Genomic DNA, 19,315 nt, shown 5'->3' with positions numbered 1-19,315 from the left:
AGCAGACAGTTTTTAATTCCCATAAGACCTAATGTATTTGCACCCTCCCAATACGGGACGTATTATTTGCACCCTCCCATTAGCGGACGCGAACACACTCAAAAGAGACAGTAGGGGACAAAACACTGCCATTAGGGAACAAAACACTTCCAATAGGAGACAAAACACTTCAGATAGGGGACAATAGCACACAAATACTCCCATTAGGGGACAACCAGGCTTGTACACAGGGCCGCCATCAAGGGATACAGCCAATAACCCAGTAAGGGGCCCAGGCCCCAGTGTGGGGGGGGGGATTGGCACAAGGCAAGGGGGAATAAGGTGGCACAAGGTATAAAGGGTGGTGAATGATACAGGGGAGGGATAGGGGGAGATTCTACTGTAATATTGCTTTTTATCATGTTTCATAGGTAATTGTACTCTGGAGTGAGTACAGGACAGCATTCCGTCATTTAGGAAGAATATTGAGCCTTTTTCCCATTAAGGGACATCTCTCAATAGTGGACACTTTTTTTTATTCACCGTGAGTGTCCGCAATTGGCAGATTCTACTGCAGTATTATATTAGGGTTTACACTAGGTTTTCTGGTTTTATTGCTTTTTCTTTTATTATGCATTTAAACCACAGCTACATGCATAAAAACACTACTCCCCCTCCCCCAAATCTCATCACTCTCACAGCGCTGGAAGCTAGCCTCCATTATTATTATATATGACATGGTTGCTCTTTGGTGTCACTTTGATGCAGTAAAAAGCACATGAATAGTATTCCTCTTTTCTCCCCTTCTCATTTTCTTCTCACTCTGAAGCCCTTGTGAACATGAGGAGGAATCACCCCTGGCAGCACATCACATTCCCAGTATGCATGGCTAGGATAGAAAGCACTTTGACTGTACTTAGCAGGGAAGCAGAAAATAATTTTGTGAGGCGAGTGGGTTGGAACAGCTACCCTAGGAAACCGATAATGCAGTCTAGCAGAGAAGAAAAGCCACAATGCGTGGGCTGTATGGACAGCTTTGGAGTTGCATGCAAACTGTGAACTAGCAGATCATCCCATCTACTTATTTGGTCACTGCAGGGATTGGTACTACAGTGATGCCAAAGTGCACAGGCGTATAGCAAGCAAGCAGGAGCAAAGCTATGACTTTTAATTGGTTACCAGTAAAAGCTAAATATCTGAGGCACCAGACTTCATTTTAAAACATAGCTTTTATTTTTCAGCAAGCATAAAAGAGAATTTGGTTACCTCAAGATTTTTATCTAGATCAGTTGGGTTTCAGGTCTTGAGACTTTACCCTATTATACAAGTGGTAATCGTGCTCAGACCGTTCACGACCTTTTCTTCTGTATATATTGTGATCCTCCTGAAGTATTGATAGATGCTTCCTGTCTGCATGGCTCCCACAAAGGTAATGCTTTTCTAGAATTCCCTTCTACCTCTATCCATTTTTCCTGTGTTCTCAGCATGGTTCAGGACCACTTTACACGCTTGAGCTGATGCAGCCATTGAAAGTTTCAGCAGGACTGCCATCCCCTGTGGAGATTGAGGGCATTTGACATTGCTCCCTTCCCAGCATGCAGCAATCTACTCCTGTCAGAGGAAGCCGCCATGCAGTGCAGAATCAGAGAGATTAGCCCAGGCCTCCATTCTTTTATCTCTGAGGGAGTTTTCTTCAGTCTGCAAATCTGCAGCTTCCAGCAGTCTTAACATAGATCCTGTTTTATTGATTGATTGTGCATGCAGTGGATGAGAAGCGCCAGTCAGTGGTATAAAGAAAGCACTATGGATCATAGAATCTTTTTCCAAAAAGAATTTCACTTTTTCATGTGTCTGTTCTGTCCATCTTTTTCCACAAGCATTTATTTAGATTTTTTCCTTGGTAAACTTTGTTTTAATGTTAACTGCCAGGTAATGTTTAGTTAGTGCACATTGGATGTTTAGAAAAACATAGGACTGGATTGTTTAAAGCTTAAAGGTAAGACAAAAGAGGAATATATCACCTGGTTTAGATCTTTTTATGTCTAGAATTGTCTGTTGTGCAAAATTTGTGCAACATTTTGCTGCTCCACCCATTTGGTATTTTGACAAAAATTACTTTGGTACATACTTTTGGTTTTTTACTTTGCAGTGGGAGCTGATTTATGAAGTGCAATTTTCTTATAATAGAATAAAAAATAAAGGCGCAAGTTTGGAGCAATTACCTCAATTATACCTTAAACATACACCAGTCCACCTCTGGCTCACAAAACTGGCTGTGGATTTTTGCACGTTGCATTTTTATTTTATTTTTTTACTGGAATACCACTTTAAAGGGATACTGCAGAGAACTAAACCCATAGCCCATCTTTTCTCTCTCATCAACCTATTTGATTGTTCTATATAGCTAAAGAATGATATTTAGACAGTTTCCCCTCTTTGTCACTTATATGCATGAAGTTGGGGAATGACATCATCCAGCCATCCACTCTGTCTCTGTACAAATCTGTTGAAAACAGCCTCCACCCTCCTGAGAGAGACAGACCACATGGTTTCTGCCCTGCACTTATGAGTCCTGTTCCCTTTATTGCTGAGAACTGGAAGGTTTTAGCAGCCTCAGCCAATCAGATAATGAATCTCTCTATGCTTCTCAGCACAGAAGTATCTACTTCCTTGGAATACCCCTTTAAATTCCCTGTCTGTCCCCCCATCTACAGTTACTCTTGCACATGTTCAGTTGTAGTAGAGGCTGTGGAGTGTACAGGTTGTGTTTTGTAAATGCAACTTAGTCAAATGTTCTTCAGTGGAACTGAGCTGCACCAATATTTGGAAGAATGCCGACATGTATTCTGGTCCTGTGCAACTCCTTTAAATAGGTCCTACAGCTCTTTCCTGCTCAAATAAGCAGATGAGCCGGGAAGAAGAAGGTGTGGTTAGGCTTATCATCTACATTGTATATTGAAAAGTGGTATATATTTTAGCTTGTTTTGGGTATTTTTAATCCTTAAGGATCCACATTTTAAGTTACAAGTCTAAGGGGGAAATAAAAATCTTCTACAATCCATGTGCGTCCAGCACTTAGGCAGTTACATTATGTGAAATGTTTATCCTTTCTTCTGAAGCTGAAAGAAAATTGAGAAGCTCATTTTCTAGCCCAGTTGGAATCCTTGATATGATTTCCCTGCACTGTTGGCTTGGTTCTCTGTTCAAATCCATTACTTAACCCATTCAGCGCTGGAAAGGCATGTATTGGTGGTATTAGAACTCAACATGTTTTTGGTAGGGACTGATTCAAATGCCCAGAAAAGATGTTCCTATTATATTAGACAAGCATATAACCTTGTACATGTGTTAAGAAATTATCTATTTGCTTATCTGTTCAGCCCTGTTCACACTATAAAGAATCTGCACGTTACACGTCAGAAGTACCATAACGGAACTTCCAACAAGGAATTGGATTCTGGCGGAAGATTGAACATGTTCCATTTGTCAGTGGTATAGTGCTTATATCTGAGGCAAATTTTGAATGGTGGAAATTCAGTGAGGGAATTCCTCACTAAATTTCCTTGTTGTGTAACCTCTTTCCTTGTCCTGCTATAGTTGATGGATCTCATGCATTCCGGCTTACTGTAAGCAGAGACACTTATGAAGAGGGCATTTGCACATCCAGTTTTGTTTCCCCACACTGCTTCACTACCAACTGCTGGTTTCTCTACAGAGCCTTGGACAAGAGATGTATCACAGCAAGAAATTTCTTCTGCTTGTAAAGCATTGGAGTTGCAAGCAATTCAGTACTCTAATGGTGATATAATGCTTCAGCAGACAATCACTCGTGTAGACAATTTGTACCTTCTATGCTAACCCTTTTTGAACTAAAGGTGGCTTTTCTAATCCTTCAGCTGTTATTTGTGAGGTAATCCTCATCTGTCCAGACCTTTTCTTAGCAGTATGTGGTGGCCATTCAGATGATTGTAATACGTGGCAAATACTAGGTCCCCCAGATTGCGATCTACTCTTATAAATTATCTCTGGCTTTCTAAGTGTGTGATCTCCATTTATGGGCTTTAAAATAGCCCTTCTAAAGAGATTTTTTTGCTTTTGCAACATTATCCCCTATCAGAACCATAAGGGATAACAATTTGATCACATGATCCAACTCCTGGGCCTCCCCAGGTCCTCAAAGATGGATACCCAAGTCCCCTGTTACAATGAAGCAGTAGGTCGCACATCCATTCCACTGCTCCAATCATTTTCTATGGGAGGCTCCAGTCACTGAGCTGGAGATCATGGGGGCCCCAGTGGTCTGACCCCCATAATCTGAGATTTTCCCCCTATCCCGTAGAAAGAGGATAACTTTACAAGATGCGGAGACCCTTTTAACCCCTTAAGGACTCTGCCCATTTGGACCTTAAGGACTCAGACAATTTTATTTTTACGCTTCCGTTTTTTTCTCCTCGTCTTCAAAAAATCATAACTTTTTTATTTTCATCCACAGACTAGTATGAGGGCTTGTTTTTTGCGCGACCAGTTTTCCGTCGTAATGCCATCACTCACTTTACCATATAATGTACGGCGCAACCAAAAAAATACTATTTTTGTGTGGGGAAATTAAAAAGAAAACCACAATTTTGCAAATTTTGGAAGGTTTTGTTTTCACGCCATACAATTTATGGTAAAAATCATGTGTTTTTTATTCTCTGGGTCAATACGATTAAAATGATACCCATGATTATACACTTTTCTCTTACTGTTGCGCTTAAAAAAAAATCGCTAACTTTTTAACCAAATGAGTACGTTTAAAATCCCCCTATTTTGAAGACCTATAACTTTCATTTTTCCGTATAAGCGGTGGTATGAGGGCTCATTTTTTTGTGCCGTGATCTGTACTTTTAATTAATACCATATTTGCTTATACAAAACTTTTATTACATTTTTTATTAATTTATTTTTTAAATAAAATGTTATAAAAAAAAAAGCAGCTATTTTGGACTTTTTATTTTGTATTTTTTTTTTTTTTTACGTTCACGCCGTTCACCGTACGGGATCATTTACATTTTATTTTAATAGTACGGATATTTACCAATATTTGGCGATACCAAATATGTATATAAAATAATTTTTTTACACTTTTTGGGGGTAAAGTAGGGAAAAGGGGACAATTTACGTTTTTATTGGGGGAGGGGATTTTTCACATTTTTTTAACTTATTTTTTTTTACTTTTTTTACTTTTATTTTTACATTCTTATAGTCCCCATAGAGGACTATTTATAGCAACCATTCGATTGCTAATCCTGTTCAGTGCTATGTATAGGACACAGCACTGATCAGGGTTATCGGTCTTCTTCTGCTCTGGTCTGCGGGAAGGCAGATCAGAGCAGAAGACTCCCTGAAGACAGTGGAGGCAGGTGAGGGGACCTCCGGCTGCCGTGCAGGATGATCGGATCGCCGCGGCAGCGCTTCGGGCGATCCGATCATCCTGTTAAGTGATCGCGATGCTGCAGATGCCGTGATCTGTATTGATCACGGCATCTGAGGGGTTAATGGCGGACATCCGTGGGATCGCCGGTGTCCGCCATTACCGGCGGGTCCCTGGCCGGGACCTGCCGCGCATGATGCCGGCATCGCTCCGATGCCCGCTGTTATGCTCAGGACGTTAATGTACATCCTGGTGCGTTAAGTACCACATCACCAGGACGTACATTTACGTCCTGCGTCGTTAAAGGGGTATTCCAGGAAAAAACTTTTATTTTTTTATTTTTTTTTATTAATTTTTTTATAGATCAACTGGCTCCAGAAAGTTAAACAGATTTGTAAATTACTTCTATTAAAAAATCTTAATCCTTCCAATAATTATCAGCTGATGAAGTTGAGTTGTTCTTATCGGTCTGGAAACAGTGCTCTCTGCTGACATCTCTGCTTGTCTCAGGAACTGCACAGAGCAGAATAGATTTGCTATGGGAATTTGCTTCTACTCTGGACAGCTCCCGAGACACGTGTCATCAGAGAGCACATAGACAGAAAAGAACGACTCAACTTCAGCAGCTCATAAGTACTGAAAGGATTAAGATTTTTTTTTAATAGAAGTAATTTACAAATCTGTTTAACTTTCTGGAGCCAGTTGATATTTAAACTTTTTTTTTTTCCTGGATAACCCCTTTAAAGTTGGCCATGGAGAAAAGATTGGAATTAACCTTCAGATGAATAACTATTTGCTTGTCTATTACCGACTTACAGCCAAACAAACAAACATGACAGAATGTCCATTCTTATCCATACTGTTGGATGAAAGAATGTTTGATTAATGGTTAAGTGGGGGGCAGAGTGCAACTTTTTGTCCAACAAGCAGAGTATCTTATGTTATAGCCAGATCTGTTAGCTAGCACCAATACTAAAAACATTTACAATATGTTAAAATCCTGAAAATTAACATATGATGTGTGAATGTTGAATGGATAATTTGTCTAAACACTGATTTTACCCAGTATAAATCTGATACATCTTTAGGTAGATAAATACCTGTAGTCATGGTGTCAATGCGATTTTATTCTGAAGCATTTTATCTAGACTGTGAGTGAACCTCTTATTCCAGTATTTTTCACAGTTAGAATGTCTTGTGTACAGTACACTGTCAGTACAATGGCAAAGTAACCTGGGGAAAATAATTGCTTTATATGCTGCTCTGTAGGTCACTATTAGTAATAACCTCTTGCTAGCATGATGAAACTATGAGACTTGGACAACTCAAAATATTATTGTGTGTCTATGAAATCAAATCATACGCACTCTTGAGGTACGTTCACATACAGGATCTGCTGCATATTCTCTGCAGCTGATTTTGCTACCCATTGAATTTAATGGGTTGCAAAATTAGCAGCAGTAAATATGCAGCTAAATATGAAGCACATCCTTTATGTGTCAACATACCTTTACTGTATAAACTTCTGGATGACTTTAGTAGAGTGTATCTTTTATTCTCCCTGTTTTTTTTTTTTTTTTTTTAGTTGCACTATACTAGCATTGACGATGCGTAAGGGAGGCTTATGCAAGCCATGTTAAGCGACAAATTCACCAACCATATGTGGCTTTTGGTTGTACATCATATGACAGCAATTTTGCATATTATTTGTAATTGACTTTACAGTAACTAAGTTTTCTTACTCTATCAGTCGTGTATGACATAAACTTGGGAACATGGATCCAAAATAAGTAGCCGCCTGCAAGCCAAAGCTCTATTGTCACAGGTGCACTGGCACAGACACCCACACTGATGTGAATTAACTTCCTGCAAGGGAAAGTAGCGAGCACGACAAGGGGGAACTGAGCCATCTGTATTAAACAACTCTACATACTGAAAAATGCCAACTGCTTCCAGGCACGCTGCATGCTTCATACCCCTATTCTGTGGCTTTTAAAGAATGTTATTTTTCTGCATGCGATTAAGAGACTGGTTGAAGCCACTTTTTAAGATTTATTTATTAAAGAATCGCACAAATTATACCATTTTATTTTATATGGTCCTTTGCTACTTTAAACAATCCCTATTCACTTTGTCAAGGTTTCCAAGGGAACACTGTTGTCTAGGCATATTTATTACTGGTCCTAAAACATACATGAATATGCATCTTTTGTCAGTGGTATGTTACCATCAATTGGTCATCTTTAACAACGACTTTAGACTTACAGCATTATTGCTGTAATAGCTCAATTTTTCCTTTTGCGGTAAAATGTGTCTAATTTGTGAGGATCCCTGAAGAATTCTGATCTACCCTCTTGCAGTTATTGTACAATTTATTTTGCTTTCATACAGAAACATTGAAGTTGTGCAAGAGTCACTATGCATTAAAAGTACCCTTGCGTCTGTTACACACAAGGGCCTAATATATATTTTTCTAAATAACCATATATCTAAAAAAACATTTTTATATATATATATATATATATATATATATATATATATATATATATATATATATAGATATAGATTTTTGCAAAAATGTGAACACTTGGCAACCTTGTTAGATGCAGCACTTGTGTTTTAGCTATGTATTAAAGGGTTTATCCAGGAATTGAAAAACAGAGATAACTTCTTTCAAAGACCTCTCCCTGTTTGTCTCCAGTTTGTGTGGTTCTGCAGCTCAGTTCCATTGAAGTGAATGGAGCCAAGTTGTAATACCACACCCAACCTGGAGACAGACAGGTAGCAGTTTTTGAAAGAAAATAGGTCTGTGTTTTGATTCCTGGATAACCCCTTTAAGTATTGGGCATGTTGAAATCCAGAAGACATCAGGGAGCTTTCAGCATACCCCGATATATGTAAAGGGAAGCTGACAGCTGGTTCACCTGCACTAAACCCAAAACACAGGGCAATAGTTTGGATGCATCCGATTAAAATAAGGTAAAATTCACCCACATCCGTGGTCCGGTTTTAGATAGGGATCCATTATCTGCCTCCATTGCTAATATTATAACCACCAGTTTTGTACAGTGAAGGCAGGACCTAAAAACCTTGCATACCTGCCTTCATCCCCTTTCCTCTGATTTGCCCTCCACCTCATGAATATTATTGGAGGACCCTTCCCCTATGTGAGTGCTGTTTAAGTGGGCATGCCCACCTCATAAATATTCATAGACCCTTCGCTCATACGAGCGCCAGGTGGGCAGGCATATGAGAGCAGAAGGGCTTAACGGCAGGGGAGCTCTGTATACCAGCTCCCATGTCTATTGGGCACCAATCATTCTGAGTTCTACCTCCTTTTTAATCAGGTTCACCCACACTATAACACTGTTGGGTTTATCACAGGTGAACTATGTGTCAATTTCCCTTTTAACATATTAGCAATGGAGGCTAATAATGGGTCTATCTCTGGACCCGGACCAGGCATTAGTGTAAGTTATACCTCAGTTTAATTTAGTTCCCCCGCACTGTCACCCTGTGTATTGGGCTTAGTGTGGGTGAAGCTACTTTCAGTTTTGCTTTAAAATTGCAATTAAAATTAGTGGATTCAAGCTACGTATGGGTAGCTTGAGTCCTTAGAGAGCTTTCCTATGTTATTTCCTAGATGATTTATGGAAAGCTGCAATGTAATAACGGAGAGTGATTTGTCTGGATCTGATTTCAGCATATGAGGATCATTATCTTTACCAGAATCCTTAAGCCCCATGGATGGAAATCTGCTAAAGTTATTGGGTCTAGGGCCAAGAGAACTTCTCTGTTAAATAATCGTGTTCTAAGGCACAGTGCACCATTCCTGCTAATGCCTTAAACAGTGTTATGACTTTCCCAGTTATTTGTCTAAGACTAGCTCTTGCACAGGCTGCTGAAACAAGACCTTACTGTGACAGGGTAGTGGGAGGAGGGTAAAGACATGGTGCTCTGGATGCTGAGACAAGGCCCCATCCTTTTCTAGCTGGCAAGGATTCCTTTGTGGGCATCCATCACTAACACTGCACCTCGGCCAGCACTGCCAAGTATTTCTCGCACCTGGTATTAAATCAGCCTGTGCCTTCCACCTCCTGCTGCCTGCAGTTATGCTCCACGCAGCACAGTTCTATGCTTGTTATTGCAATTTTGTGGAGCTCTTTTGATTTACAGCTGTTTTTACGACCATTGAGACAGCCACAAATTGAGGAAATCTCATAAAACAGAGAGCAAACGTCTCCTTCGCAGCTCAGGCAGAGTTCTGGCAACACTACTTTATTCCACTGAGCAGGATGTGTAAACAATATTGAGTCTCCCGAGTGACTGTATCAGTACAGTTAAGTGGTAACAGCTTGAAAAATGCCTTTCCCCGAATTAGAGGTAAAACTTTCAATAGGCCTCCAGGCTAAACTAAATTGGTGACATTTTGCAGAAGGAAGAAAGGGATAATCTTATGCATATAAATACAGAGGGCAAGAGCTGGAAAGATGTCAGGGCTTAAACTGAATTTAGGATAAGCTATGGGAAGAGGGCCAGTGCTGGATTTGGACCCTTCTGTAATGGATCCTGCACATTTCCTTCCAATTTGGATCAGCTGTGCATCCAAGACGCCTTTTATTGAGTATCCAGGGACAGAGCAATCAGAAAAATATCCTTATGTTCCATTTAAAGTTAGGCTTACAGTTAATGTTAGATGATTTGTACTATTGGCACTTTAAATAGAACAAAAAATATACTGCTACTCATTTGTTTTTTTTTGGGCTTTGTGATTGTGGCTTTTTTTTTTTTTCTTAAGGCAATCTGTTGATATTTTTGTTTGGTGATTGTTTTATATAGACAAGCTGCATCTAGAGCCTCACCCCCTGCGATTAATCTGCTCCCATGTGGCACAGTAAAGGTGTTAATTTGTACAGGCAGGAGACAGACAGCCATGACAGAACATGACAGCTGCTATATGTCATAAGGTCACTAGAGAGATATCCTAGCGGTAATATTAATTGTGCACATAGCTTAGCTCTTTTTTATTGTACTATGTAAATTATCTGAACCCTTATAGTGTTTAATTGCACTTTAGACAGCACCAAAGGTGGTATTTGTTTGGTTTGAAATCTCCATTTGTAGAAATTCTATAAAATGTTATCATGTTATTGCTTCATTTTTATTTTTTATTTTTTTTAAAGAAAAAAATATTTGTGAGTGCTTGCCTGTTTTGGGCATTTTGTTGGTAAATTTGAATGTTGACCATAACATTAGAATGCTATGCCACACAGTGTGAAAGGAACCTTTATAAACAGTACATCATTGTGTTGGCTGCTATTACTATAGCACGGTCTTCTATGCTATTCCATACTTAGGTTTGTGCTATACTGAAATATACTGGCTAGACTGATGCCAAAAGGAAAATTGTTTGGCCTTTGTTTAGCTAATGGAATAATATATGGAGATGTTTACCATGCTTTCCTGACATACATACTAAACATTGTGAAAAATACAGTTGTAATTTAAAAATAGTACCCAAATTGTTCTTATATTAAAGGGGTTATCCAGGGATAGAAACACAAAGGCTAATTTATTGCAAAAAAAAAGCACCACCCCTGTCCTCAGGTTGTCTGTGGTATTACAACTTGGCTCCATTCACCTCAATGGAACTGAGTTGCAATACTACACAAAGGACAGCGGTATTTTTGCAATAAACTAGTTGTGTTTTTCTATCTCTGGATATCCCCTTTAAGTTATGAGGCTATGAATGCAAAGGTTCCACAGCAGACAAGCTTATTTATAGCTGTATTACTAAATATGTGCTCCATCATCTTCTGTTTTCGTGACTGTTTTTCATTCCATAGCTGCCTCAATAGTGGCTTTGCCAAGTCTGCTCTTGGACATTTCTTGGCTTTATAAAGTCGCGGTACTCAGTTGGTGCCAGTGTTTACTTACTGACTTCAGCTGGTTAAAGCCAAAACGTGATGGGCAAAATAATGACCACAGCCTTCAGGGAAATGTGATTGACAGTGCTTCTTGCCCAACGCTAGGTCTGGACTACTAGCATTGCTTCTGATGCCTGAAACATTCAGAAACTTCCTGCCATCACTGATGAATTTGGCTATATCTATTTGTTAGCAGGATATTTATGCTGACTGTATAACATACCGTATATACTCGAGTATAAGCCGACCCGAGTATAAGCCGAGACCCCTAATTTCAACCCAAAATCCCAGGAAAAGTTATTGACTCGAGTATAAGCCTAGGGTGGGAAATACATCATCCCCCCCTGTCATCATCCAGACCCGTCATTAACATCCTCATCATCATCACCGCCTGTCATCATCCAGACCCTCATCATCATCCCCTTGTCATCATCCCACACATCCCCCCTTCATCATCCCCTTGTCATCATCCCCACCCCCCTTCATCATCCCCTTGTAATCATCCCACACCCCCCTTCATCATCCCCTTGTCATCATCCCCACCCCCCTTCATCATCCCACACCCCCCCTTCATCATCCTCTTGTCATCATCCCACACCCCCCCCCCTTCATCATCCTCTTGTCATCATCCACCCTCAGTGGTCTTCAACCTGCGGACCTCCAGAGGTTTCAGAACTACAACTCCCAGCAAGCCCGGGCAGCCATCGGCTGTCTGGGCTTGCTGGGAGTTGTAGTTTTGAAACCTCCGGAGGTCCGCAGGTTGAAGACCACTGCGGCCTTCGACATCATCCAGCCCCCTCTCACCCCCCTTTAGTTCTGTACAGTACTCGCCTCCGCTCGGCGCTGGTCCGGTGCTGCAGGGTTGTCCGGTGAGTAGGTCGTCCGGTGGGATAGTGGTTCCGGGCTGCTATCTTCACCGGGGGCGCCTCTTCTCCGCGCTTTGGGCCCAGAATAGAGGCGTTGCCTTGACAATGACGCAGAAGTACATTGGCAATGAACGTACCTCTGCGTCGTTGTCAAGGCAACGTGACTATTCTGGGGCCGGGCCCGAAGCGCTTAGAAGAGGCCTCCCCGGTGAAGATAGCAGCCCGGAACCACTATCCCACCGGACCACCTCCTCTCCGGACAGTCCTGCAGCACCGGACCAGCGCCGAGCGGAGGCGAGTACTGTACAGAACTAAAGGGGGTGAGAGGGGGCTGGATGATGTCGAAGGCCGCAGTGGTATTCAACCTGCGGACCTCCGGAGGTTTCAAAACTACAACTCCCAGCAAGCCCGGACAGCCGATGGCTGCCCGGGCTTGCTGGGAGTTGTAGTTTTGAAACCTCTGGAGGTCCGCAGGTTGAAGACCACTGCGGGTGGAGAGTTCACTCGAGTATAAGCCGAGGGGGGTGTTTTCAGCACGAAAAATCGTGCTGCAAAACTCGGCTTATACTCGAGTATATACGGTACGTATACAAGCTTTAGCTGGAGTATTACATATCAACCATGAATTTAGGGTGGCACTGTTTCTGGGGGAAAACATCACCCTTTTTAAAGTAACTTCACTTCTTTTTAAATTATTTTATTTAAAAACTCTTTTAAAGATAGATGAAATAAAAATTTGGTGGGAGAATAAGTGCATAAGAATAATGGGGATGATCACAGGCATTAATAATCCAGGTTTTCATGTTAAACTGGTATGCCCGATACGCAGTCCTATTTAATCCAGGCCTTAAAAAATCCAGGCCTATTGATCTTGTCCACCTACAATTTCTAGTAACCTCTCTACAACACAACAGCAAGTTTTTCATCTTAAGTATTTCATACACCAACATTTAATTTATACCTTCTAACTGGTTTTATGATAGTTTAAAAAATTGATTGGCCTCAGAAATGAACATATATGAAGTCTAGGACCAGATATAATTATTAAAATGTATCCGGTTACCTTGTGTTGTGGTTGTGTATATTGTGCTACAGCTTTCCAATGTTGTAAAACATCTTTCATCAGTTTAATATTTTACCATTGCTAATTGTGTTCTGTTTGATAGCTCAATGTTGCGCCCTTGAGGCCAGCAATAAAACAGCCGACGCTCAGAACAAGCTTGCTTCGTTTTTCAGCTTTCTTTTTAAGGAAATGTTAATTATTGAAACATGAATGGTGTATTAATCCTATATTAACCATTATGAAACTGAATTCGATTACATGTTGTGATCTTAAATGTAACAAGTTTCTCTTCTTTTTGTTAGTGCTCCAATGATGGCTCTGAGATCCTCTTCCCCTCAGCTGCATCCACAGGTGAGCATATCTAAATAAAATTCAGAGTTTTTCTTTTATAAATATGTTGAATATTAAAAACTTAGATATTGTCTTGAAATGTTATAAAGAATATTCAGTGTGGGTAAAAAGTTGCTCAGAGGAGAGTGAGTAGAAGCAGACACGGTGGGTATTGAAAAGACATGCAGAATAATGTGGAAAGACACATTTGGTTGGTAGAATGCGATCATTGTGAAATATACAGTCATATGGTCAATGCACTGAACATGTTCTTGAATGTCCCCGTACACAGTGTGTTTGTATTGTATCCCCTTTCCTTGACAGGTCAGGTATTGATCCTGGGGTCAAATGGTTCTGTTTGAACTTAATAAACAGGGAAGCCCTGGTGAGGCCTATGGGAGGAGCAGTTCCACCCACTTTGGGGGGGGGGGGGGGGGGGGTCATTTCCTGGATCATCCAGGTGAAAGATACATCCATTTATTTAGCTGGCCTTTTTTGTATTGGATGACCTGATCATATAAATATTAGCTCTATACAGAAGCTCCTATTTATCACACAAAATGATATTCCTGTGTTCTGATGTTTCGAATTGTTTTGCAGCCAAGCTGTCAGTGTCTACTTTTGTAGGGCTGAGACGTCAGGCAAAGAGTACTGTGGGAAACCACATTTACTGCTCTATCTACAAGGCCTCATATAAACTGACGTTAAAAAGCAGAGCTCGTGAAGACTTGGTAAATTCTTTGCAAACGCCAGGGTGTCATTTACCAGGCTTCACAAGTGCTCTAAGGAATGACAGAAGTAAATGAGGAAACCTGTGCTGACTGCATATGAATGTTGTAGTCTCCATTGGTTTTTACCGAGACTCCAGTATTAACTCATAATAGTCTCCTGTGACTGGGCCAGAAAACTAATGTGCAGAAAGGGGTATGTGTGCTTCTGTATGGTAAATCAATTTTAAAAGGGCTCTAGTTTCATATTATCTTACACCTCTTTGTTGATTAAACATATTGCTACATCTTTGAGAAATTCTACCGCTCCAATCTCTGGCTCACTGACGAAAGCCACAGCCCCTCTCCCTCCTTGTCTCTAAGAATTAGTCAATAAGAGAATGATGAGCAATGCTAATCCCCCTCTGCAGTATCCCAGGCAGCAGAAACCTTATTGATTTTCAGATTAGTGTTGTTTTCAGAAGTGCAAAACCTTGCTCTGCTTATGAAAGGACATTGCTTCAATACCCTGGAGATAATAGCCCCTTCACTCCAGCACATCGCTGCAGTTAAATATTACCCTGCATGCTGTATTTGGCTATATCCCTAACATATTTGTCCGCCAACCAAGATTTGAAATAATGGGCAGATGAAAAGAGCAGTGTTTACCTGGCTGCCATAGACTACTCATTTGTGTCTCGAGCGCTATTATCCATTGCCATTCAAAGATATTTTATTGAAAATGTATTAGCTACCCACCCACTCAACAACACATTTTGCACAATATGATCCATTCCTCAATTGGAAGGATCTTTGCAAAGGCAACCTACCTGTTCTGAAATAGCCAACCATCTGACTACAGCAGATCACTCTTTACCTACGTTCCCTTGCAGAATTCAGTCTTTCTAAATATGGCTGACAGTGCTCTGCAAATCTGTGACTGCTACCGTTAACACTCTAGCATTAGAGATTCCTCAAAAATGATTTTATTAGTTGCCCCTTTCAAAAGAAAAAAATGAAGAATATGTGAACATGTGTGCCATCTAGTTGAGGGCCAACAGTCCCAAATGAAGCTTGTTTTGTGTATGAATTTCCATGTAGGCTATAGCAGACAACCACACACACACATGTAGTGGTGAAGAGGTTAAACAATCTTGACTGCTTGCACTGCTAGACTGTTGCCATGGGAACAGGATGTATGGGACACTTGCCATACAAATCAAGGGTCTTAATTAGCGACTGGTAGCTCATCTCCTTTTGGTTTCTAGGTTGAAATCCCTTACAGTGGTCACAATTGTTTTAAATCATGATTTTTATTCATAATCTTCCCCAGTAGATGAAGTGATCTGAGTGTTATAGTAACAGCTAATCAAAGGATAGCACTTACGCCTTTCCCTCACATTTTCTTATAAATGTAACACATTTTGTTTGCATGCATGTTGTGCATTTTTTAAGAGTATTAAATTCATAGCAATTCTTTTTTATGGAAGTGGAGTGGATTTATCAGCTTTCTGGATACTAGGTGGATGTCTGTCATTTCCCCTTGACAGCCATTTTCCTTCCTGAACTACAACTGATCTAGAGAAGGAGAGATAGTGTTTGACGGTCTCCGCCTCTCCCATAGAGATGAATGGAGGGGGGGGGGGGGTTTGACCAGCTGACGTGCTGGGTACAAAATTAGCACAGCAGAGCCGGGGCTGAGCTGTGGCCCTGTGCAGGAGATTGCAGGGGTGGGTGATCCCAGCAGTAGGACCCCCGCAATAAGACTTAATTTAAATAGGATAAATAAATATATTTTTTTCTTTTACTGGACATCATCTTTAAAATACAAAAAATCTAAAACTAGATATAACTTAGATGTAGGATAATTGTGGGCCAGAAGGGCTTTATGTGAATGCACATTAAAATACAATAACTGTGGCCTATAACTAGTCTGTTATACAGACCCTATTAGAAGTAAAAGTAGACATTTTATCTCCTATCCAAGGGATAGGGGATAAGATGTCTGATCGCGGGGATCCCGCCAGTGGGACCCCCTGCGATCTCCCTGAAGGACCCGCATTATGTGCGGAGCTGCGTCTCCAGGCGCGAAAACCGGAAGTTTTCAGGACTGGAGATGTGACGTCACGTCATGCCCCCTCCCTTCATGTCGGGTGCTGGAGGGAGATCGCAGGGGGTCCCACTGGCGGGCCCCCCCGTGATCAGACATCTTATTCCCTATCCTTTGGATAGGGGATAAAATGTCTAAAGCCAGAATTGCCCCTTTAAACTTGTACAGCGTTTTTCAGAGACTGTACACTCTAGTTATCTAATTTTTGTCCCAAAGTTAAGAATGTGATCCATGTAATGTGATATTTATGTTTGGAAGACGTTTTTGGGGTTCTGGTGGTATTTGTGTAAATCCATTAATTGATTTTAAATCGTTCACACACATATGTATAGATATATAAACATTTTTTGATTTGATTAGGGCTATATACACTACATAGTAAATGTTGATTTTATGTTTTTGACATGTTTAACCTTTATGCCAAGGAGCTAATAGGAGATTAGTTGGGGTTAAGGTTAGAGATGAGCAAACTTGCATTAAATTCGATTCGTCACAAACTTCTCGGCGGTCAGTGACTTTTCCTGCATAAATTACGGTAGTTCAGCTTTCAGGTGCTCCGTTGGGCTGGAGCCTCTCTCCTAGGACTGTATCCACCTTTTCCAGCCCACCGGAGCACCTGAAAGTTGAACTAATTTATGCAGGAAAAGTCACCGACCACCGAGCCGAGAAGTTTGTGACTAATCGAATTTACTGTAAGTTCGCTCATCTGTAGTTAAGATCAGAAGCAATATGAGGAAATATTAAAATGGCTGGCTTTGCACAATGGAGGTGGTACTGGGCATACCCAGCTTCCCTGCCTCCATCCACTCTGCACCAATATGCCATATCAGACAGCACATATCAGCAACATGCTGGAGGGGAGGAATATGAATATTTATGAAGGGAGTGTGTGACAGAGCCACCGTGGGCGGACATAATAAGGGACTGGGGAATTCCCCCAGTGCACCAAGAATTTAGATATTAGGATTTTGACCAGCTTAGGAATCTGCTTCACCCAGACTATTAGCCTGTATAAGCAGGTTAGTGCTGACAGTTACCCTTTAAATAAAAATGTCTCCCATTGCTTCTGATTCCCCCATCATGATTTGTTACACAAGCCTGAAATATGAAATCTTTTCAGTATTACATACAGCTAGAATATTGTTGTAGGCAGCTTCTTGCTATGCTCTAAATAAGTCAGCCGCATTACAGTGAACAGTAATTGCTTCAGGAGGTTTGCTGCTATCGATCTGTTGGTGGGAGCTCAATATGTGCAGCAGGGCCGTGTTCATGATTTAATTGCTGTGATTAATAACTCACTCAGAGGGCTAGATTACAATCAATATGAATGGTAAGTGACAGCCGGCATGCCCTGCTCTTTCTATACATCGCTTTGTGGTTTATTCTGCTTCCCCTTCTGCTTTAGAAGTATCTGGTAACCCCTGCGCCTCTGGATGGATTGCCACGGAGCAGTCCTGGGATGGCTACAAATTGTAGTGGCATGTCATTTAACCCCTAAAGCAGTAGTGTTGTGTATTGCTGGGATGCCGCTGGTGTAATAAGGTTAATGATTTAGAGTCTCCTGAGCCCTTAAGAAACACATTTCATGAATTGCTTACTTCTGTGGATCAGATCTAGTTGAAAGAGCCAGATTTCTTCTATACCCTTAATCTAATGCCTATCACCCTGGAAGGGATAAATCCCTGTATGTAGCTGTCAGATGAGTCCTCCTGTGGCTCAGGCTGTCACAGGCTTTCACGGTATGGAGATATATACACACAGTCTCAGATGTTGCCGCTACCCCCAGAGCATCTCCTCTCTGTCCCCTGACGTGCTGCTTAGCTGCCTCTATCAATTTATCTCTGTCTGCAGATTGTCCTGGCCATCAGGCTCACACCGCAGGTGCTGACTCCCCAAGGTCTCTGTGGGAAAGAAACAGGGGTGGGGGTTGGGATAGGTTTGCCCTTCTAAAAGGCTCTGTGGTGTATGCTAGGTAAGGTAGCTTGTAAAATAGGAACTGACTGTACTCTTTCTGAAACTTATTAATCCAACTTTGCTAAGAGCCAGGCCAGGAAAACGCTTATGGATAGCTGATGTGTAAGTTGCATATGCACTGCTCCTTACACAGAAAGGTTTGTAATTGTAGGTAATGTTTTTTTTTTGTTACTGTAAAACTTAAGGGTAGGGTCACACATACCGCATCCGCAGCACATTTCTCTGTGTGGTTGCACACAGATGTAAAACTAAGTCTTCAAACCTTTCTGCATGCACAGCGCTTCGGCCAGGTAGCCCTATGTTGTTGCTCCCAGCAGAGGTGCAGCGTATTTCCTGCACCATGAAATACGCTGCGGTTGGGGTTTGAGACTCTACCCCTAAGGAATAGTCAACAATGCCAAGCTATAATACTGTGTTATATGCTTCTCTTACCTCCTTGCGCTCTTTTGTCCTGTTTTCAGTCACCCACACCAGTAAGTGCTGTAGTCTTTTACTGCTGTCTCTGACCTTTCCGCAATCAATGCCACCAGAGACAATGGGGGTCATTTACTAAAGTGATTCCGAAAGTTTTTTCTTGGATTTTGCAAAAAAGCAAAACATAGGGAAAACGTGCAGGACGTAGGGAAAAATCGTTAATATTATGGAAAAATACTTGTCAGGAAAAAAAAACCACATAGAAAACTCCACTCTTTGTAAAGCAGGGCCTATATATAAGAAGTCACATGGGGCTTGGTTATGCTGCAGTAGGTGGCAAGGATTTACTATAGTAATGCTATCCACCCCCTGCAGCATAGCCATCCCACCTGGAGACCATGAGTTATCAAAACCTGTGCAGAGGAAAAGTTGACCAGTTGCCCATAGCAACCAATCAGATCGCTTCTTTAATTTCTCAGAGGCCTTTTCAAAAATGAAAGAAGCAATCTGATCGTTTGCTATGGGCAACTGG

At 41.2% G+C, this 19,315-nt stretch overlaps 1 protein-coding gene across 17 annotated transcripts in view; it reads left to right on the top strand.

Moving 5' to 3' along the window:
- FBRSL1 (fibrosin like 1) overlaps nt 1–19,315 on the top strand; it is a 675,174-nt gene that overhangs the window by 617,607 nt on the left and 38,252 nt on the right. For all 17 annotated transcript variants that reach the window (XM_056533016.1, XM_056532951.1, XM_056532958.1 and 14 more), the window contains one exon: nt 13,551–13,599. In XM_056533016.1, coding sequence (XP_056388991.1) covers nt 13,551–13,599 — 49 coding nt within the window. The remainder of the gene's footprint in view (nt 1–13,550; nt 13,600–19,315) is intronic.

This window comes from Hyla sarda, chromosome 1, assembly GCF_029499605.1.
Source record: "Hyla sarda isolate aHylSar1 chromosome 1, aHylSar1.hap1, whole genome shotgun sequence".
NCBI classification, from domain to species: Eukaryota; Metazoa; Chordata; class Amphibia; order Anura; family Hylidae; genus Hyla; species Hyla sarda.
This window is presented reverse-complemented; position numbering and strand designations above follow the sequence as displayed.